The following is a 22,205-nucleotide window of genomic DNA, read 5'->3' on the forward strand; positions in this document are numbered from 1 at the left end:
AAAATTATTATTTTTTTTTTTTTTTATTTTTTTTTTTGAGACGGAGTCTTGCTCTGCCGCCCAGGCTGGAGTGCAGTGGCCGGATCTCAGCTCACTGCAAGCTCCGCCTCCCGGGTTGACGCCATTCTCCTGTCTCAGCCTCCCGAGTAGCTGGGACTACAGGCGCCCGCCTCGTCGCCCGGCTGGTTTTTTGTATTTTTTAGTAGAGACGGGGTTTCACCGTATTAGCCAGGATGGTCTCGATCTCCTGACCTCGTGATCCACCCGTCTCGGCCTCCCAAAGTGCTGGGATTACAGGCTTGAGCCACCGCGCCCGGCCCAAGTCTTATTATTAAGAAATATATTTCAAATGCTACAGTTGCCATAGTAATTCCTCTGATTAATCTACACAAAGTAAACTGAAAGCCTTCTGGAAAGGATTCACCATTCTAGATGTCATTAGAAACATTCTTGATTCACAGAAGGAGATAAAAATATCAACATTAACAGGAGTTTGAAGGAAACTGATTACAACTCTCATGGATGACTTCGAACAGTTCGAGACTTTAGTGGAAGAAGTAAATGCAGATATGGTGGAAACAGCAAGAGAACTAGAAGTGGAGCCTGAAGATGTGATTGAGTTACTGTTATCTCACGACAAAACTTTAGCGGATGAGGAGTGCTTCTTATGGATGAGCAAAGAAAGTGGTTTCTGGCCTGGCGCAGTGGCTCGCGCCTGTACTCCTAGCACTTTGGGAGACCGAGATGTGCGGATCACTTGAGGTCAAGAGTTTGAGACCAGCCTGGCCAACAGGCTGAAACCCCCTCTCTACTAAAAATACAAAAATTAGTCAGACATGGTAGTGGGTGCCTGTAATCCAGGCTACTTGGGAGGCTGAGGCAGAAGAATCGCTGGAACCCAGGAGGCAGAGGTTGCAGTGAGCCAAGATGGTGCCACTGCACTTCAGCCTGGGTGACAAGAGCAAAACTCCATCTCAAAAAAAAAAAAAAAAAAAGTAGTTTCTTAAGATGGGATCTACTCCTGGTGAAGATGCTGTGAACACTGTTGAAATGACAGCAAAGGATTTAGAATATTATACAAACTTAGTTGATAAAGCAGCAGCAGGGTTTGAGAAGACTCCAATTTTGAAATAAGTTCTACTGTGGGTAAAATGCATCAAACAGCATTACATGCTACAGAGAAATCTTTTGTGAAAGGAAGAGTCAGTTAACGTGGCAAACTTTACCACTATCTTATTTTGAGAAATTGCCACAGTCATCCTTGTCTTCAGCAACCACCACCCTGACTGGTCAGCAGATATCAACATTAAGGCTAGATCCTCCACCAGCAAAAAGATTACGACATGCTGAAGGCTCGCTCCTTAGCATTTTTTAGCAGTAAAGCATTTTTAGTTAAGGTACGTACTTTTTTTATATATATAATGCTATTGGGTACTTAATAGGCTACAGTATTAACACAGCTTTTATATGCACTGGGAAATCAAAAACTTCGTGTGACTTACTTTACAACACTATTTGCTTTATTGCAGTGGTCTGGAACCAAATCCACAGTATCTCCAAGGTATGTCTGTAGAACGGTCAAGATGTGGTGATCAGATACACGACAGAGGAGTTAAGGATGAAACCCCAGTTCTTGCTCAGGCAGATGGCTGTCATGAACTGAACTGTCTCTCCCAAAACTCATTGTTCAAGTCCTAACCCCCAATGTGACTGTATTTAGTGACAAGGCCTTTAAAGAGGCAATTCGGGTTAAATGAGGTCCTAAGGGTGGGGCCCTAATCCAATAGGACCAATGTCCTTATAAGCCAAAGAGACACCAGACGGATGTGTGCAGAGTGAAGAGGCCTGGCCTGGTGCAGTGGCTCATGCCTATAATCCCAGCACTTTGGGAGGCCAAGGCAGGCAGATTGCTTGAGCTCAGGAGTTCCAGACCAGCCTAGGCAACATGGTGAAACCCCATCTCTACCAAAAATACAAAAAATTAGCCAGGCATGATGGCATGCACCTGTAGTCCCAGCTACTTGAGAGGCTGAGCTGGAAGGAATCGCTTGGGCCCAGGAGGTTGAGAGGGCAGTGAGCTGTCATTGTGCCACTGCACTCCAGCCTGGGTGACAGAGCAAGACCCCGTCTCACAAAAAAAAAAAAAAAAAAAAAGAGAGAGAGAGAGAGAAAAGGCCATGTGAGGACACAGCAAGACAGCCATCTGCGAGCCAAGGAGAGAGGCCTCAGGAGAAATCAAACCTCCTGACACTGTGATCTTAGACTTCAAGCCTCTAGAACTGTGAGAAAAGACATTTCTGTTGCTTTGGCCTAGTCTGTGGCATCTTGTTATGGTAGACTTAGCAAACTAATATACTTGGTGAATAGTGGGCACCGATTACCGACTACAGGAGTGGACCCGGGAGATGGCAAGCAGAAATGTCCAGGTGGCTGCTGACTATTCATGTTGGCAGAACAAGCCAGAGGTAGAGATTTGGGCATTATAAATGAAAGTGGAACCATGGCAGTGAATAACTTCTGGAGATGTATAAAAGTAAAATGAGAAGGTCACAACGGAACCCTAGAAAACACCTCTGACTCCAAAGGAAGAGGTGCCCCTGAAGAAATTTTAACATAGGCCAAGGAACACAGGAAAATCTGGAGAGACTGGAGCCATGAAAACTAAGAGAACACTTAAAGAAGTGAGCCCAACAGTGCCAAGTGTAACACAAAGATCAAGCCAGATAAAAACTAAGGATAGCAAGTCGGAGATCAATGGTCCCCTTGACAAGAAAATGATCAGCGGCTGGGTAGCAGCAGCCATCACATGTCAGTGAAGGAGAAGAGAGGGACAGAAAGGGTAGACAACTCTCAAGAAGGGTGGTCATTAAAGATGAAAAAGGCAGTGGCTGGAAAGGGACATGAGGTTCAGGGAGGGTCCCTTTAAGTGTGAAATTATTCATCACCTACATCCATTAGAGGAGAGGCTAAAGACACATAAGTGAAAACTTTGGGGAGAAAAGGGTAGACTGAAAACAGAAAACGAAATGGCACAGGGGAATGACTGATATTCACATGGAAGGAGAGACGTCTTTTTCTCCCCAAGGAGGTAAGGACGGATGCAGATGAGTCTGTAGGTGGAAGATGACAAACTGAGGGTTTCTGCTTTCACCAGGAAGAAAGGATAGTCATCCAGTGAACATGAGAGGGTATGATAAGGCAAACTATTTTAAGAAAATAGTGAAACTTTTTTAATGTTTTTGTTACATTTCCTTTTTTTTTCAGCAAGCCAAACCAGAGAAAATGATGAAACTTTTTTTTTTTTTTTTTTTTTTTTGAGACGGAGTCTGGCTCTGTCACCCAGGCTGGAGTGCAGTGACCAGATCTCAGCTCACTGCAAGCTCCGCCTCCCGGGTTTATGCCATTCTCCTGCCTCAGCCTCCTGAGTAGCTGGGATTACAGGCGCCCGCCCCTCCCCGGCTATTTTTTTTTTTTTTTTTTGTATTTTTTAGTAGAGACGGGGTTTCACCGTATTCGCCAGGATGGTCTCGATCTCCTGACCTCGTGATCCGCCCATCTCGGCCTCCCAAAGTGCTGGGATTACAGGCTTGAGCCACCGCGCCCGGCCATGATGAAACTTTTAACAGTGACAGCTGACTCGAGACAGATGGCCCTACAGCTGAGGACCCAGGTCAGGTTAGATGATGAATGTGTAGCGGCACCACTCTGCAGCTGTGAAACTTCTCCAGAAGTTGTTCGAGGAGGAAAGAGAAGTCATTAGAGCAGCCCACAGTGGTGTCTGCTGAGGAAAAGTCACAGACCAATGCAAGGATGCGCATAAACAACCCCAAGAAGAGCTGGGCTGCTCCTGTCTCTGCATTCCCATCACTTCTTTCCTTGTTGGTTTCATCCTTAACCACGAAGAGCGGTTCTCACCCTTAATACTGACTCAGCGCTTCCTTTTGATAATAAATACTTGCTTAGCATCTACCTTTACTGCCCGACAAGTCACAGACAACCTACTTAACAGACGTAAGTTTAAAAGACCCACTGAACGCTCTAAGGGTAATATAAGCTAGACATAAAATGAAATTTACAATATAATACGCATTTTCATCTGCATATCCCAAGCATAACTGCAAGAAACATGGAATGAAGCAGTGAGATGCTCCTGGCTATGTGCAGAATCCAGGAAGAAACAGGTACAATCACAGACTACCCAAGCCATGCTAGACTTGAAACTCAGATACCATGAGTAGTGTGATAGGTCCTTCGGGACCACCAAAAGTCAACCAATTGCCACGTTTTTTAAAAAGTGAAGTCTTGGCCGGGCGTGGTGGCTCAAGCCTGTAATCCCAGCACTTTGGGAGACCGAGACGGGTGGATCACGAGGTCAGGAGATCAAGACCATCCTGGCTAACAGGGTGAAACCCCGTCTCTACTAAAAAATACAAAACCTAGCCGGGCGAGGAGGCGGGCGTCTGTAGTCCCAGCTACTCGGGAGGCTGAGGCAGGAGAATGGCGTAAACCCAGGAGGCAGAGCTTGCAGTGAGCTGAGATCCGGCCACTGCACTCCAGCCTGGGCGACAGAGCGAGACTCTGCCTCAAAAAAAAAAAAAGTGAGGTCTCAGTCAGCCAGAAAAACAACTTTAGTACACAAACCAAAACACTTTGGTTTCAGGCAACCCAGCACCTCAGAGGTGGAGAAAACAACAAACATGTACACATATCACCAGCAGTTTATCACTTGAGCTTGTATGGTCGCCACCTCATTTCCTGTGACTGAAGTGGGGAGAAGAAAATCTTACTATCAGTGACTACCATCTTGGATTAGGACCACAGAAATGGGCTGTCCTGGGGCTTTGACCACCTCCCTAATGTTACCCAAATAGGAACCATAACGCCTCTCATCTGCACAGAAAGAGCAAAAAGGGTTTGAGGAGGCAGAAAGCTCAGAGGTAAAGAATGTGGCTCAAGCAAGCCCACAGGCACTGCCATCGAGGTAATTCTCTTTAATACTGCGGTGTCTCCTCCTCTAAGATGTCTCACTGTTGATGAGGACATCTCTTTGGAATGTTCTATTTATGTATAAAACACTTCTACACATTTTAGACCTGAGCCCAGCTGCCAGGATGCCAGACAGGAAACTGCAGAGCTTGAAGGCCAAGCCTCCCACCAGAGTCCCAGCGGAGCAATGAACATCTGGCTGGGCCACTATTCCCACAATTTCTGGAGGTCTCTATCCTATAGTCTCTGCTTCCTTATTAAGTGGCTGGGTGGGTTTGGCAAGTAGAAACAAGGTATGTGAAAAGCAAGATGGCTGCAGGGACTGGGCCCTGGCACGTCAGGTTCCAAGTTGGGGCTCTATCTGCAGCAAGAGCGCCCCCACTACAACCTCCATCACTGCCTTCACCACCTCCAAAGGGGGCCGAGTCCTAGATGTGGGCTTCAGCATGGCCACAAGAACATGGAAGGTGCAGGAGGTCTCCATCCAGGAACACTGGATCATGGAGTACAATGACAGCATCTTCCAGTGGCTCCAAGACTGGGCCCAGCAGCAGACACACAAGGTCATCCCCTTGAAAGTCCTGTGGAAGGAGGTGGCACTCACCCTGCCAGGTGGTCGCTTTGACGGGATCCTGTATGATGCGTACCCACTGTAGAAGGAGACCTGGCACACACACCAGCTCAACTTCATCGAGAACCACACTTTTCACCTGCTGAAGCTGAAAGGGGTATTGTCCTCACCTACTGTTACCTCACCTCCTAGAGGCAGCTGATGAAGTCCCAGTACTCAGATGTCACCACCATCCGAGAAGCAGGTGCCTGTGCTATTGGAGGCAGACTTCCGGGGGAAGAACATTCTCAGGGCAGTGATGGCATTGGTCCTGCATATGATTATGTCGTCCCTGGTCACCAAGCCTTCAGATCACCCAGACCTGGCCAAACAACCCTCTGCCACCCCTCCTCAGTGGCTGGGAGCCCCAGTCCTGGCCTGTCACGGCTCCATGATGGATCCTGGCTGTGTCACTGTGCAGCTTTTCTGGCCTCTACAATGGGAACACTGCTGCTTCCCTGCCAGGGTCCTTGAGGCAAAATCAACACTAACACTGGTCTTGCCCCTCCCTCCCTCAAAATAAGGGCAAGATGAACTCTCAGAGGAACAGCAGCAGGTAGAGGGGTAGCAAGGCTCAAGTGTGGATAGCAGACTGTAGATGAGAATGTAACAGAGCAGATGACAGGATGTGCAAGTCAGGAGATCTAAGAGTTCTCATTTTGCCACTTACCACTGGGACACTTCAAATCTTTGGGATTGTCTTCTCATATGCAAAGCGATGATGGTTGCAATAATACCCTTACCCACCTTAGAAGACTGCTTGGGTGGAAGGGACTGAATGACTTATTGTATGCAAACACACTTTGTAAAGCACTTTAGAGACAAGTTACTACTGTTGCCATCATTTTTAAGGAAGCTGAATCATGGAGAGGACCCTTAGGGCCTTGGGGCAATCGAATAAGGAATGGCCACAGACTTCATACAAGTCAAACCATATCTCCTAGTCTACTTGCCAGTGGGAAAAACAAGGATGAAAGAAAACTTGCTGAGAGTGACTGTGCCTGTTTGAGGTCTAGAAAGAATAGCTGGGAAAACCTGTAAGGTTGAAAGGTATTTCGCTTCTCTTAGGGTTTTTATCTGTAGCAGAGATGGGATCTCACTATGTTGTGTGGGCTGGCCACAAACTCCCGGGCTCAAACGATCCTCCCCCCTCAGCCTCCCAAAGTGCTGGGATTATGGGCATGAGTCACTGCGCCCAGCACTCTTAGGCTTTTTGAGAAATACACTTTCCCCAAAATTTCCCTAAGATTTGTTTCACCTAGATATCACCCAAAAGGATTTGGCGGTGAAATCGGTGTGGGTACAGGCTTCCTCACCAAGGAATGCCTGGACACCTGAGTAATGAATTTCCAATGAGGACATGGGATGCAGGAAGTGCCACATTTATTTCATAACAGAACCCCTTTTCCACAGAGTATCTGACAGGGGGTTTCATGAAACATATTTTGGAAATTAAAGTGAACTCTCCACTTGGGCATAATGTTATATGGGCACATGGATTGGCTTAAAAAGGAAACAAGAATACTTCAACATTTGATCAACAGTAGGCAGTTGCTGGACATTTTAGAAAAAGGAGAAATCCATTGTTTGACCATGGCTAAACATGGGGAAACAGTATCACATTTTCCTGAACCACCCTAATCCCAGCCCCTCAAGATCTTATGCACCCCAAACCCCAGTCACATACATTAAATCTATACTTTATTTTTTTGTTGTAAAATGTGCTTTTTCCTCAATGAACTTTAATATCAGTCCAGGACCTCCACCTCCCCTTACACACTTGCACACACACACACACACGCGCGCACACACACACACACACACGCACCACCCTCCAACCAGGTGAAAAATCCCCGGCGATTAGTCTATAACAAATATTGACACGAGGAGGGACAAAACCATGTTGAAATGTATTAGAATCAGAACCTGTACAAAAAAAAAAAAAATTAAAATATAACCTGAAACTGTTCAAGTTCAGAAGTCTAGTTAAGTCCTTTTCTCTTGCCAGGAGAATGCCATCATCAGAGGGCTCTAGGTCATCAGCCGTGGAGGGGTGAAAAGACAGAAGCAGCAACAGGTCCTTCAGCAGACAGAGGGGCATCGGTGCCACCATCCCTACCCAGGTGCAGCCAGGAGGAGTTAAAGATCTCGGGAGAGCAAGCATTAGCCGGCAGTTCCAGTGGGCAGCTGGGGCCTACACACCGAAAACAAGGCTGAGTAGTCAGAGGCAGCAGGAGGAGCGGCCAGGAGAGAACGCCACGCCGGAAGGAACCATTTCTGCCACCCAGCAGACCCACAGCACCCTCTGTCTGTGCTCAGATACCAGAGGTTAGTCAACCCAGCGCTCCCAACTAATTGGAGATCGGAGCTGGGCTTAAGAGGCTGAAAACCCGTGGGTTTAGTAAACATAGCCCAGCATCACGTCCCTCCACGGCCTGAACTGGAGCTGCCAACAAGGGATGAGGCAGGAGAGGGAAAGCAGCGCATCTTGACGCCTGGCTAGAGATCGCTGCACCATCGTGAGGACTGTGGTAGGAGGGGCTGGAGAGGAGCGCCCCCTCCTCACAAGGGGAGGGGCCTCCTTCACAATCATCCCTGGGGGCTGGTTAAAGCTGCCTCCAGCTTATAACCAGCCTGACAAAATGACATGGAGCAAAAGAAAAACTGGGAGGAACACAAGCCCTTACACAGAGACAAGAACCTCCTGGAGGGAAGCTGGGCAGTGTCTGACCCTGTTGGGATGGCATCGGTGGAGCCCCTGAGTCTGAAGGGAACAACTGGGGAAGGAGGGAGTGGGTGAGGGGGAGTTAACAGTTTTTCTGGAACAGTACCAACAGGGTGGGGAGGCGCTGGTGAGGGGACGGGCAGGTCTGGAACTCACTGCAGGTAGAGAGGGGAGGAAATGGGCCCTTGGTGTCCCCTCCCCACCTGACCCAGGCCTGGTGAGTGCCAGCTGCCCCAGCCGGCCCTAGTGGCGGCTGGAGACCAGACCTTTCACTTTGGACATCTTCTTGGTGGGCTGCCTCTGCTCAGCGTGAGGTGGACACTCCCGTTCAGCCAGCTGCTGCTCCATCTCCTGAGCCGAGGAGGATGCGGTGGCTTTGAGTGTCTTCTTGATGTTGGTAACCTGGTGGGGAGATAGAGAATTGGAGTGCTCAGTCTGTATGTGCTCACCAAAACTTGTTCTCACTATGTCTTCACTTCAGACAGGAAGCTAAAATCCTCTACAAGAAAACCTGAAATTCTCTTCAGAAATCCAGATGAGGAGAAACAAGCCTGGGCTACTCACAGCAGATTTGTGGAAATGAATCGAGCAAAACAGTGGGACTAATGCTCTCCTGGTTGAAACAAATGGAAGGGGACCATTTAGCAAAGAGGCACAATACCAACAGTGAAACAGTCGTGATTAAAATGTCCTCAGAAAAAGAGAGACCCAAGAATTCTACACTCCGCTGTTATTCATTTATAAAACCACAAATAGTTTCATAAAAACTTTGGGAATACAGCTCCATGAACCCTTCTTGAATAAACCAGTAGATGATGAACTTCAGCCAACTAAGTGAGAAATGAAGAAAATGTAATAAAAGTACTAGCAAAATGCTATGACACTACCGTGTGCAGTATACGTTTCTTTCACTTAACGAAGTACAGACTGGAAATACTTAAGCAGCTCTTGAACATTTTTCCACGTCAGAACAGATATCCTCTGTGACATGTGAATCCTATTCTACTGGGAGCGTTCTCCGGTTTTTTTAATTGGTTCCTAGTTTGGGTTTCAGTGCTACTCTGAACAGCCCTCTATGTTTACCTTTGCATACTTCTATGAACATCTATGGAAGATACTCCTAGAAGTGAGTTTTCCAGATCAAAGTGGATTTACATTTTACATTTGAATCAGTACTGCTATATTGCCTGCTGAAAAGTGACTGTTCCAAACCTTTGCTCCTCAGTTCATTGAGAGGAATAAACAGCAGGAAGAGGATGGTGGTGGTAGGGAAGAACTGTGCAGTCAAATAAGTAATAGCTTTTTTAGTCTTTTTTTTTTTTTGGAGACAGAGTCTTACACCGTTGTTCAGGATGGAGTATGGTGGCGCAATCACAGCTCACTGCAGCCTCAACTGCCCATGCTTAAGTGATCCTCCCACCTCAGCCTCCTGAGCAGCTTGGACCACAGGCGCTTGCCACCATGTCTGGCTAATTTTTAAAAAATTATTTGTAGAGACAAGGTTTCACCATGTTGTCCAGGCTGTTCTCGAATTCCCAGGGTCAAATGACCCTCCTACCTCAGCCTCCCAAAGTGCTGGGATTACAGGCATAAGCCACCACACCCAGCCAGTTTTCTACACAGTGAAAAGGAGTTGTCAGGGTCAAAAGTTCTGAACAGTCAGAATATCTCATGAGCTTGAAAGTAAGAGACAGTCCAAATGCAAAGACAAAACAATGCTATAAGAGTGAGACAAAAATTTGCAGAATCCACCTTAACTAGATCATAAGTTATTTTCTGTTGTCACTATTTTGAGACGGGGGGGAAGAGCCATGCCCCAAACTTCTATAACCTCCATCAACACCGTAGCCTTTCTGAAGAGAGAGTGACAGAGGACTGTGGGCTGGAACAGTCATTACAGAGGGCAGGCTGGGCATGGTGGCTCACACCTATACTCCTAGCACTTTGGGAGGCTGAGCAAAGAGGATTGCTCAAGAACAGGTGTTCAAGACCAGCCTGGGCAACATAGTGGGACCCTGTCTTTCTAAAAAAAATAATAAATAAATACACACACACACACACACACACAATTAGCCAGGTATGGTGGCGTGCATCTGTAGTCCCAGCTACTCAAGTGGCTGAGGCAGGAGGATCGCTTAAGCCCAGGAGGTAGAGGCCACAGTGAGCCATGTCTGCACCACTGCACTCCAGCCTAGGTGACATTCAAGTGAGACCTTATCTCAACAACAACAAAAAGAAATTAAAGACAAAAACAATTAGCCTGGTGTGGTGGCACACGCTTAGAGTCCTAACTATTCAGCAGGCTGAGCCAGGAGGATCACTTACGTCCAGGAGTTTGAGGCTGCAGTGAACTGATTACACCACTGTACTCCAGCCTGGGTGACACAGCAAGACCCAGTGCCTAGAAATAAATATATATATAAAATAAACAGAGAGGGGAGTCATCTTTGGGTTTACCCAGTGTCCTGCCAGACAAGAAAACACCATCTGGGAACCCAGAACCTGAGGCATCTCGCCCTCCCAGCGGCTCACTGCTGCTTTGGTGTATCTCATTCAGTGAGTCACCTGGCAAGGTGGTGAGTGAATGACCTGGAGCAAGTCAATGGCTTATCACTCTTTCTCTGATAAAAGAGATATTATTTGTTTTACTTTAAGGCATTTTTTTTTAATAGAAATGGGATCTTGCTATGTTGCCCAGGCTGGCCTCAAACTTCTGGGCTCAACCAATTTGCCTGCCTCAGCCTCCTAAGTAGCTGGGACTACAGACACATACTGTCATCCCAGCTAAGGCATATTTTGATGACATTGGAGGAAAAATTAAGAAATCTGATTTCTCAGGGAACACTGCTTTATAAAATAACATTCTAAGACTTCTCCAATTTGATATATTTTCGAAATATCCAGAAGATAATAAGAGGTTAAAAAGGGCGTGACTTTAGTTTATTTATTTGCATATCAGTTACCTGTGACTTCCAAAGAAGATCCTGCAATTTTACATTACCGAGGGAATGTGTTTTAAGGTTTCCCCAAAAGCTGACAAAATTTTAATCAAGTAAGACATTAGAAAACTAACAAGTTTTTGTTTCAAGGACTGTATTTCCAAAACGGTATCTTTCCAAGTAAATAATTACCTTTCCCATTTGGCAAAATAGCTTTATTAGAAATTAAAAAACAAAACCAAAAAAAATTCCTAATTTCATCTTGGCTGATAAACACTATTTAGCCTTATTTCCTCAAGTTATTTGTATAATAATTTTTACTAAACAATCAGCTTATACTACAAATAGTTTTCTACATCATTTAACATGTCTTAGATTTACTGACAGTCTCATAACCCCTGCAAGAGTAAGGAAAAGGCATTAATCCCCAAATAATGGTTATATTTTCTATCTGCTTCACCTGTGTTTTTGTAGCATAAAGTCATTACCGGTCTATCAGAAAGTAACACCGGCATTTATTTCTCTCTTTAGAGTGGCCCAAGGTGATTTGGGCTAGCTTTGGACTCAGAGTATCTATGGCTGGGCTGAGTGATGAGTCCCTGACCTGCCAGCCAAGGAGCAAACTCTGCCTGTGGCACATTCACCAAAGGCAATGCTCCGCTGCCAGCCTCTCAGCAACTGACCAGTTCAACAGACACCCAAAGGCTTTGCCGTTTTACTCTTTTTCTTTTCAAAGCTCAACACTTCCAATGCTTCTCCTTCACAAAGCCACGAACTCACCATTCTCACTCTGGTCCTGAGGGAGCCCGCGCATCACCCTTCTGCAGTCACAGAAGGGTAAGCCTTCTTCATTTCTGTACTGCCACTCCCTACCATAACGCAGCCTCCCTCTCTCGTGGTGACTCAATTCTGTTTAAAAGCCTTTGAGATTCAAGATCCTGTCAAAAGCTTTTGAGCAAATAAGTAGACAGAAGCATGGACGCTTTCCCCTGTCATTCAGATGCCTATTTACTTCCTCAAGCAATTTTCTCCTGTACAAACTGCTCTCTCATTCCGTTTTTTTAGGTGTCAGTAACCCTGATATGCAATAAAAAGAAATAAGACTTGGCTCAGGGAAAAACTTAGTTTTTTCTCCAATTCTGAAATACCAAGATCAGGTACCTTCCTTCCCACTCCTCAACACATGCCCTGCACTCAAGCCATCTCAGTCACACTCATCCCCCACACCACACTTAGAAGCAGTCATTCCCCCATGCCCTTCTGTTTTCATGTACCCTGGGAGGGGCGGGTACTGCTCCTCCCCAGGTCGCCCTTCTGATCCTGCCTGGAGAGTTGAGCACCTGGTCCATACAACCTGCCCTGACTGCTGCAGCCCACACTGATCCGCCACCCTTCAACCTGTACTTGCCTGGCAGTGCCTCTCACTCTTCGTGGCCTCCCACACCACTGCAGCTCCTTCGTGTTTCAGATGCATACACCTCACTCCTCCAGTAAGACTGCTGACAAATCTAAGTCCTCTACAGTTGTGACCACTTTGAGGCAAAATGTAAACATCCTGCAGAGCAAAAGAGGGCTTCTTGGGCAAGTCTCTAAGCCTAGGAAATGAGCCCTTTATCCTCCACAAAGGCCCGGCCTGGGCCGGGACAGGGCCATGGCCCTCACACTGGGATCCATTACAGAGACACTTTGCTCAAGTCAGCTTTACCGCTGCATTTATAACACACAACTCACAAACGAGACTTCTGAAGCACTGACAGACTCTCCTAGTGGAAGGGGATCTTAAAAGTCAACTAGCTTCGGGCCGGGCGCAGTGGCTCACGCCTGTAATCCCAGCACTTTGGGAGGCCGAGACGGGAGGATCACGAGGTCAGGAGATCGAGACCATCCTGCCTAACATAATGAAACCCCCATCTCTACTAAAAATACAAAAAATTAGCCGGGTGCGGTGGCGGGTGCCTGTAGTCCCAGCTACACGGGAGGCTGAGGCAGGAGAATGGCGTGAACCTGGGAGGTGGAGCTTGCAGTGAGCCGAGATTGCGCCACTGCACTCCAGCCTGGGCAACAGAGCGAGACTCCGTCTAAAAAAAAAAAAAAAAAAAAAAAAAAACAAAAAAAGTCAACTAGTTTCTTCCAGTAGCTGGGCAGTTGTAAGCGCAGACAGCTCCTTCTAGGACTCCAAATTGGCCACTCAGGTAGGTCAACCAATTAAACCCATTTTGGCCTTGTAGACTTTCTTAAGAATTCCAATTCCTTTTCCACAGAGCCACCCTTCAACTGACAACAAATATCATCCCCACAGACTTGTCTTCTTTTACCTAAATTTGGTAGAGTCCTTAATGACTTTCTTCCTCCAGTGGCCTGGCTTACAGGCTGCTCAAAACATGAACCTCAGAAATTTTCAAGTAGGATTGCACTGCTAGCAAAAATGCAGCCTAGTTCCATCAGAGACCTTAAATATTTAGGCAAAAGGAGAAAGAGCTTCCTGTGACAGGAAACCTTCCTGCAGTTGAGGCGCAAAGCAAAGGCAGACGAGAGAAAATGCAGTGCACAGTTGGAAAAGTGCTACAGAGAAAAAGAGAACTGGGTGATGGAGAGAGTACCCCTCTCCAAGAGGCACCAGGAAGCATACTTTTGGTGCACTGTATAAACCTTAAGATTGTCACTAACTCCTAGGGGATTTTCTACATAATGGAAAACAGAGCTTACTATGTCCAGTTACACTTTACGACCTCCATGACTGGAATATAGCCTACTTTGTAAATATAGCAATAGTTATAAATTAACATTCCATATAACATCAGACATAGGCACATCCAAATATAAAGAAAAATGAGGCTGGGCGCAGTGGTTCAGGCCTGTAATCCCAGCACTTTGGGAAGCCGAGGCAGGCGGATCACTTGAGGTCAGGAAGTTGAGAACAACCTGGCCAACATGGCAAAACCCTGTCTCTACTAAAAACACAAAAATTAGCTGGGCGTGGTGGCAGGTGCCTATAATCCCAGCTACTCAGGAGGCTGAGGCACGAGAATTGCTTGAACCCAGGAGACGGAGGTTGCAGTAGAGAGCCAAGATCACGCCACTACACTCCAGCCTAGGCAACAGAGTGAAACTCCATCTAAAAAAAAAAAAAAAAAAAAAGTGGGTTTGGCATGGTGGCTCACGCCTGTAATCCCAACAAAGAGGGAGCCAGAGGTGGGAGGATAGTTTGAGGTGAGGCGTTCAAGACCAGCCTGAACAATACAGCAAAACCCGGTTCTCCATAAAAAAAAAAAGAAAAATATCAGCCAGGTGTGGTAGCATACACCTGTAGTCCTAGCAACTTGGGAGGCTGAGGTGGAAAGACTGCTTGAGCCCAGGAGGTTGAGGAGGTTGAGGGTGCAGCGAGCTGTGTTTGCACCACTGCACTCCAAGCACTCCAGCCTGGGTGATAGACTGAGACAGTTTCTCAAAAAGAAAATACTTTCCAAAATCAAATTTAAATGTGGAAGCGCTTTGTAATGCTCTAAGTATTACCTCCCCACCAGAGTGCTTTCTCAGAAATAATGAAACAGCTCATAATGGTCCCCCAGGTATGCTGGAAGTAGACCTAACATGGGTTTCCACAAAAGCCTAAACGGAGAGAATATTCTTCCGCAGTCTGTGATAGGGCTGACTTCAGTAAGGAGGGCTCTTAAAGCTACAACTCACCAGAAGAAAGCTGCTGTTATAAGATTCAGGAGGGGACTTCACGTTTTCCCTCTGAAAACAAACAATCTAATTTAAGGACAAATAAAGAAAAGATCACCAATCAGTTGACAAAATTGGCTTTTAAAAGTTAGGCCAAGGGTAACAGAAGCATAAATACAAACAGAATACAACAGAATCACCCTGGTGCTTCGTAGACTTCTTTTCCTTTCAAGTCAGTAGCTATTTGGTGAGTACCTTCCGTGTGCCTCAAGTAGGTGGCAAGCAGCCTCCACCACTTAGCAGCCAGATCATGCATTTGCTAAATGGGAAAAATGACAAGGCCCTAAGCTTTGGCCATGCTCAGGGAACAGAACATACTGGTCTGGTTCAGATTTTCTAAAACATTATTACATCAATAGATTGTTTTAATTGGTGGTGGAGGTGGCCTTGGCCTTTTCCTCAGATTTCTTTTTCTCAAACTTAAATCCTTACCGCCACCTGCTGGCAGCACCAGGCTCTGCTAGTGCACACACCCACCCTCTGTGTTTAAATAACCAAAATTTAAAGAGTCTACACTGTTGTGTAACTACATGGTGTGCCTCAAACTTTAGTCAGTGCCTCAAACTTTAGCCAAGTGTCTACAATAGCTCTGTGCACACCCACCTTTCTTTTGTCGGATGCTATTTATCATGAAAATAAACTTGAACAGTTCACATTCTAAAACTAGTATCATTCACCTCTGTTAATGACCTTGATACCAAAGATTCGGTAGTGTGGTTAGCCTCCCAACCTCACTTTGTACAGAGTTTGATTTATAGGGAAGAATAAACAGAAAGGAGAGAGTGGTCAGCCCTTTCTACTTTGTTCAGACTTCAATCCCAAGAGAAAAGGCCACTATCATCAAGAGAGTGGTTGCACAGCTTATTAGAAAAGCAGCAGGCTGATTTTCCTAATTGTCTTTGCTTTGGGCTGTTAAATACAGTTCATACTTCCTTGCCCAGGCTGGTCTCAAACTCCTGGACTCAAGCAATCCTTCCTCCTCGGTCTCTCAAAGTGTTGGGATTATAGGTGTGAGTTACTACACCCAGCCTCATACTTCCTTGGCTAGTAGGATTAAACATGGTCTATGAATTGAACATCCACAGAGTACATGTATATAGGGTGGTGTGTGTGTGTATTTAAAAAAATTAGCTCAAGTTCATGAAAAGCAGAGTTCCGCAGTCCACTGACATACTTTCATGGTGTGCCAGAAATATTCAGTTGAACATTTGAGTACCTACTATGGGTTAGGCATGGGACCAGAAGCTCGTCTTACAAATAGGATACAGGTTTTGTTTTCAAGAAGTGCGTATAACAGTATGGGGAATCACTCCAAATTTCACAAATCCCCCTTTGAAAGGCACATCTACTCATCTCTTATGCTTCTTAGCTGCAATTCTGGGTCCCACTCTGCCACACTCTTAGACACCTGATTTTCAAAATTCATTAAGCATCATTAATACTTCAACCCCCATCCACCCTAGAAAAGAACTTCCAATGTTACGGAAAATCAGTGCTTCTGATTTTCAGGGCTCCAAATAAATTCTGAACTGAGGTCACTTCATGTGTCAGGTTACAGGTACACAAATGCCCATAACGCAAAGGCTGGGGCCTACATCTGTCCAAGAAGCTAAATGTTTCCTCAACAACCAGGTGTCACTAAAACCATGCTTACATCCTTTTAACTTCACTTGCAGCTCATTTGCCAAATTTTATCCCTTTCTTCTTTCCATATGAAATATGTCATGCATTTTACACATTTATAATATATATGTACAGTTCAGACAAAAAGAATAAAATGAAACTATGTGCCCACCACGCAACTTAAGCAGAATATTCCCAGGGCCTTGAAGCCCCACATGCCCCTACCCAGCTGTAGCCCTCCCTCCACTCTACCTGGTAACTTATCACCATCCTTCTATCCATTTTTAAGATCCATCCCCAAACTCATTTTCTTTTGCTCTACAGCTGCAAAGTACATGTGTACTGAAACTACAACATTCTCTGTTCTCCAAGCCTGATCGATCACCCTATGCTGACCAGGAATCGGAAAAAAGAGAGAACACCAAGAGTAGGAGCCGTGTCACACTCATCCCTGTACCCCAGCACCTAACCCAGGCCCATTTGTTGGTGACTGCTTGTCTCAACTACACCAAGATTCGCAAAACAAAAACATAAACACTGCAAAGGAATAAACAGGTATGCCCTGGAGAGAGAAACAAACGTTCCTTTCCTTCCTTACCTCTGCTTCAACCTGCTGCTGAGTTCGGTTATGGTTCTCTTTGTACTGGTTGGCTCTCAGAACTTGCTGCTCGATGCCCAGCAGAACTGCTTCACAGCCATCACACCTACAACGGAGAAAACCAGCCCTGAGCTGCAGAATGGCCTGGGAAGTCTCTTCTAGGCTCTGAAATCTTCCTCCCCAATAGCTCTCCCCAGTATCTTACAGGGACCTCCTTTAATACTCCCTCTGCCACATGTCTTGCCCATTCACGTGCACCCAAAGACAAGCACTTCTAAATACATAATGCAGGACATTGGGAGACAAATATGGTAGTCTGGGGCTAGTTTCTTAGAATACAGCTTTAATTTTCAACTTTGTATCTCATGGAAGATGGTTGTGTAGCACATACGATTAAAGAAGGTAGGACAGGCCGGGTGTGGTGGCTCCCACCTGTAATCCCAGCACTTTGGGAGGCCGGGGGAGGGGGGGCGGTGGTGAATCACCAGGTCAAGAGTTCGAGACCAGCCTGGCCAACACAGTGAAACCCCATCTCTACTAAAAATACAAAAATCAGCTGGGTGTGGTGGCAGGCACCTGTAATCCCAGCTACTTGGGAGGCTGAGGCGGGAAAATCGCTTGAACCCAGGAGGCAGAGGTTGCAGTGAGCCGAGACCACACCACTACTACACTCTGGCCTGGGTGACAGAGTGAAACGCCGTCTCAGAAAGAAAAAAAAAAAAAAAGGTAGAATAGATTTTATAGATGGCACTGAGTGGTCCTTTTCTCAACAGTTTTCTCAAAGGAAAAAAAAGATTTTCTAAAAGCATCCTGTTTTGAAGATTCCTCCTTTTCTCAGAAGTTTAAGTTGCTTCCTAATTGCCATACCCCTCCTATTTTATCTTCTCCACTATTAATTTTTTAAAAAACGAAAAAGTTGAAAGACTACAATGAATATCCCCATACCCTCCACTTAAGATCCAACAGTGTGAGCATTTTGCCATATATGTGGTACCCCTCAGCCTATCAATTTTGTTTCAATCTACCTCCAGTGCCTAAAAATGAGTTGTAAGAGTCTCTGCTAGTAAACATCCCGTGGTAACCAGTTAGTCTGGTACCTCCATGTCAAACATTTTGGGGGCTTAAAAACAGGAAACCAGACTATGGACATAAAAGCTGTGTCAGCCATGTCAAAAACAGAATAGGACAGCCAACTTTGGCAGGTTCAGAAACTAGATTTTGTGTGCCAGACCATTTTTGTGTTGGGGTATTTCTAAGTTTATTTCTTATTTATTCTAAGTTTTGTAACCTATTGAAAACTTTCGCTTGTGTCAGATGTTGTATAGAGGTGTTTGGGGCTACACTTTAGACAGAAATTGGGGTGAGGGGTGAGCAACACATGTCCTGGGGTTTAAGAGTAGCTGAAGTGAGGGAAACTCAGGGGGCATCAGGCCCCAAGGAGTCAAAGTGGCACTGCTCCTCTCTGCCTATGCTTCCTCGGGGATGAGCAGAGATTCTCTCTCTCCCGAACTTGTGCATGAAGCTCGCCGGCTCTGCTTCACGGCTCCCAACATGCCACGTGCATGCCTGGGAACACACTCTCCTCACCTCCAGGTATACTCTAACCCTGACCCTCCTTCAAAACTGAGCTAAAACTTCTCCAATCAGTCCATCTGACTTTATAAGCCCCAAATAATTTAAATCACTCCATACTAAATCCTTGTAGAATGTGTGACAGCTCTTGCAAATATCAAATTCCATTAAAACAGAGAAAACGCAAATGTCCCAATGCTTTTTATATACTGGAATATAGTTATCAAATATTCTTTGTATGAGTCTGTATTCCAAGTTAAAATGACCCACTCCTTGTCTTCCATGTCCCTCATGGTGTTTCACAAACATTAGCCCAAAATGTTACTGATTTTGAACATAAGTTCTTTTATCCAAAGAATCTTATAAACATGTTAACTTCAACAGGGATAGAAAAAATAATAATAAAAACAAAGAGAATTTTACAAACACTAGCCTTCCTGAGTGCGGTCAAACCTGAGTGTGAGTTTGGAAAGGGCAGGACTAGCCTCACACAGCTAGGACACACAGACTCCACCTGCTAACCCTGGGCATTTTATAGCCCGCTTTTAAATAGCTCCCAGTTGCATTTAAGGCAAGAACTATTTCACAACCAAGGCACCAGGAGGCCTGAAATGACTCCTGTTGTTGCACAGCTGTGATCACAAATGTAGCCGCACTCTCTGGCTCACTAAGCCCCAGCTCCCAGGTAGCCACAGGCCCACCCCAAACCCTCAGCTGACACCAGGAAATCACATTTTTGCAAGGAGAGGCACAAAAGACATGCTAGATATCGCCCTTCTCCTTTCAGCCTCACCATTCATGCAGGGTCTTGACAATATTATTGATATCCTTCTTTCGGATGTCACGGCCAATGCAGAAATCCACTTCCAGCAGCTGGTTTCGCTGGTCCAGCTTGCCCTGGATGATGTCAGTGTAGACAGCCTCAATGATGAGGTCTTCTAGTTCCCGAAGATTCCGCATTTCCAGGTCTTTCAGCAACACGGAGTAGGGGATACACTGTAGATAAGGCCATAAGATCATTATAAAAACCATCTGGCAAGCATTAGCGAAAATGCAGGTATTACTCACATAGCCAACAGCTGCCTCTAGGCTCGGGCAATGCAGGCTAGTGGTAATTATTAATAGCTAGGGCAACAAGAGGTGGATAAATGAACCACGAGACCTAGAAGACCCAATAACATGTAAGAAAGCAACCTCCTGGTTCTCTGCCTCCTTGGCTTCACCCAGCCTTCAGATTTCACATGCTGCAGCATACTTGCAGAGATCCTAAAAACCTGTACCAGTGGAGAGACAGGGAACTACTGAGTATATGCCACTCTGCCACCTTCTGGAAGCTTTCAGACTTTGTCAGATCACCATAAATCTCCAGCAGATCCCAGTCACTGGAAAGAACTGGCTACTTGCCCAGCAAAGTGCAAAAACAAAAAAAAAACTTGCAGGCCAGCACATCTACCTATAGGTGGCCAACGGGTACTGCCAGCTCAGACATCATCCTGAAGTTTGTGTCTGGTTTCTCAGACACTTACAACCAATACGAATTCCCCAACAATAGTTCTTTATTGGGCTGTACCAACATTCTGCATGACTCCAAGACTCCAGTTTTCTGCAAATCCTTTGCCACATCACTACTAGTTTGAACATTAACACAATGATCAAATCTGTAGAAACAGACACGAGGAAGATACATACAGAGAGGAGAGCAAATATACCTAGAAGGGTTTTCTATGGCTAAAGGCATAGATATCCATGGGCGGTCGGTGGACTTACAATGACAGGTTGCAGAAATGAGGAAAAGGGTCACTGTTACTTCTTTACTACACTTGAGAAGTCCACAATCAGGACAAGAAAAAAGGTCAGGTCCTCATTTCCCAACAAAATAGCCCTCCCACCTGAAATGCTAGGCTGAGAATCAGAAATGTGTCATTAGATCAGATAAAATGATTTCAGCAACTGAAATTGCAATCCAAGAACAAGACAGACCAAGTGCAGTGGCTCACACCTGTAATCCCAACACTTTGGGAGGTTGAGATGGGAGGATCACTTGAAATCAGGGGTTTGAGACCAGCCTAGGCAACATGGTGAGACCCGTGTCTCAATTTAAAATTTTTTTTTTAAGTTAAAAAGGCCGGGTAGGTGGCTCATGCCTATAATCCCCACACTTTGGGAGGCCGAGGCAGACAGATCACCTGAGGTCAGGAGTTTGAGACCAGCCTGGCCAATATGGCAAAACCCCGTCTCTACTAAAAATACAAAATGAGCCGGGCATGGTGGCAGGCGCCTGTAATCCCAGCTACTCAGGAGACTGAGGCAGAAGAATCGCCTGAACCCAGGAGGCAGAGGTTGCAGTGAGCCAAGATCACACCACTGCACTCCAGCCTGGGTAATAAGAGCAAAACTCTGTCTTCCCAAAAAAAAAAAAAAAGAAAGAAAGAAAGAAAAATAATATTTATCTCTGAAGCTCAATCATGGAGGGGAAATGCTAAAACCAAATTTTTTAAAAGGCATAGTCCCACAGAAACTTAGACACTTAGGCTGGGATTAGACAGAGAGCCAAAATCAACTATAAATTAACTAAATCTGGACCTTCATTATTAATGGCTATGAGCAGCTGGCTGCAAAGCTTCTTCTAAATCAACTGTGGGAGAGGACTTAGAGGTATAGGGGAGTGGTTGGTATCTTATACAAGGTTAGGGTCTAAAGTTAGCATATGAGGCAAAATTCCAATTAGTATAATAACCCTTGAAAATCCCACAGAAAAGCAGTATATTAAAAATCTAACTGGGCATGGTGGCTCATGCTTGTAATCCCAGCACTTCGGGAGGCTGAAGTGGGTGGATCACCTGCGGTCAGGAGTTCAAGACCAGCCTGGCCAACGTGATGAAACCCTGACTCTACTAAAAAATATAAAAATTAGCTGGGCGTGGTGGCAGGTGCCTGTAATTCCAGCTACTCACGAGGCTGAGGCAGGAGAATTGCTTGAACCTGGGAGGTGTAGGCTGCAGTAAGCCCAGGTTGCACCACTGCCCTCCAGCACGGGTGACAGAGCAACATTCTGTCTCAAAAAAAAAAAAGAAAAATTTAGTCGGGCAGGGTGGCCCATGCCTGTAATCCCAGCTACTTGCGGCTGAGTAGGGGAACTGTTCAAACCTGGGAGGCGGAGGTTGCAGTGAGCTGAGATCACACCACTGCATTCCAGCCTGGGTGACAGAGTGAGACTCCATCTCAAAAAAAAAAAAAAAAAAAAAAATCAAATCTAGCTAGTCCAATATAGCAAGTTTTTCCTCCGGGATGGGCACAGTTCACTGTGCACTGAGCAAGAGATAAAGTTATTAACTTGCCTTGAGATGCCTTGCTATTTGAAAAATGTGTATCTTTACCAGCAGTCTCCCCTTAACATGGCAAAATGCTCATGCCACATGCAGCACC

The 22,205-nt window shown here is 45.6% G+C and overlaps 1 protein-coding gene and 1 pseudogene across 6 annotated transcripts in view; one reads left to right on the forward strand and one right to left on the reverse strand.

Annotated features, from left to right (window-relative positions):
• Positions 1–5,177: 5,177 nt before the first annotated feature.
• LOC108538233 (guanidinoacetate N-methyltransferase pseudogene) lies at positions 5,178–6,721 on the forward strand (annotated as a pseudogene).
• Positions 6,722–6,962: 241 nt separating this feature from the next.
• COPS7B (COP9 signalosome subunit 7B) overlaps positions 6,963–22,205 on the reverse strand; it is a 28,473-nt gene continuing 13,230 nt past the window's right edge. For 4 of the 6 annotated variants that reach the window (XM_017886379.1, XM_017886377.1, XM_017886376.1 and 1 more), the window contains 3 exons: positions 19,573–19,775; positions 17,208–17,313; positions 6,963–8,723 (listed from right to left, as the gene is read on the reverse strand). In XM_017886379.1, coding sequence (XP_017741868.1) covers positions 8,565–8,723; positions 17,208–17,313; positions 19,573–19,775 — 468 coding nt within the window. In that variant the 3' untranslated portion in view covers positions 6,963–8,564. Of the gene's footprint in view, positions 8,724–14,947; positions 15,014–17,207; positions 17,314–19,572; positions 19,776–22,205 lie in introns of all 6 variants that reach the window. The other 2 variants (XM_017886374.1, XM_017886375.1) reach the window with 2 other exon arrangements.

Source organism: Rhinopithecus bieti, unplaced genomic scaffold (assembly GCF_001698545.2).
Source record: "Rhinopithecus bieti isolate Rb0 unplaced genomic scaffold, ASM169854v2 scaffold_13704, whole genome shotgun sequence".
Lineage (NCBI taxonomy): Eukaryota > Metazoa > Chordata > Mammalia > Primates > Cercopithecidae > Rhinopithecus > Rhinopithecus bieti.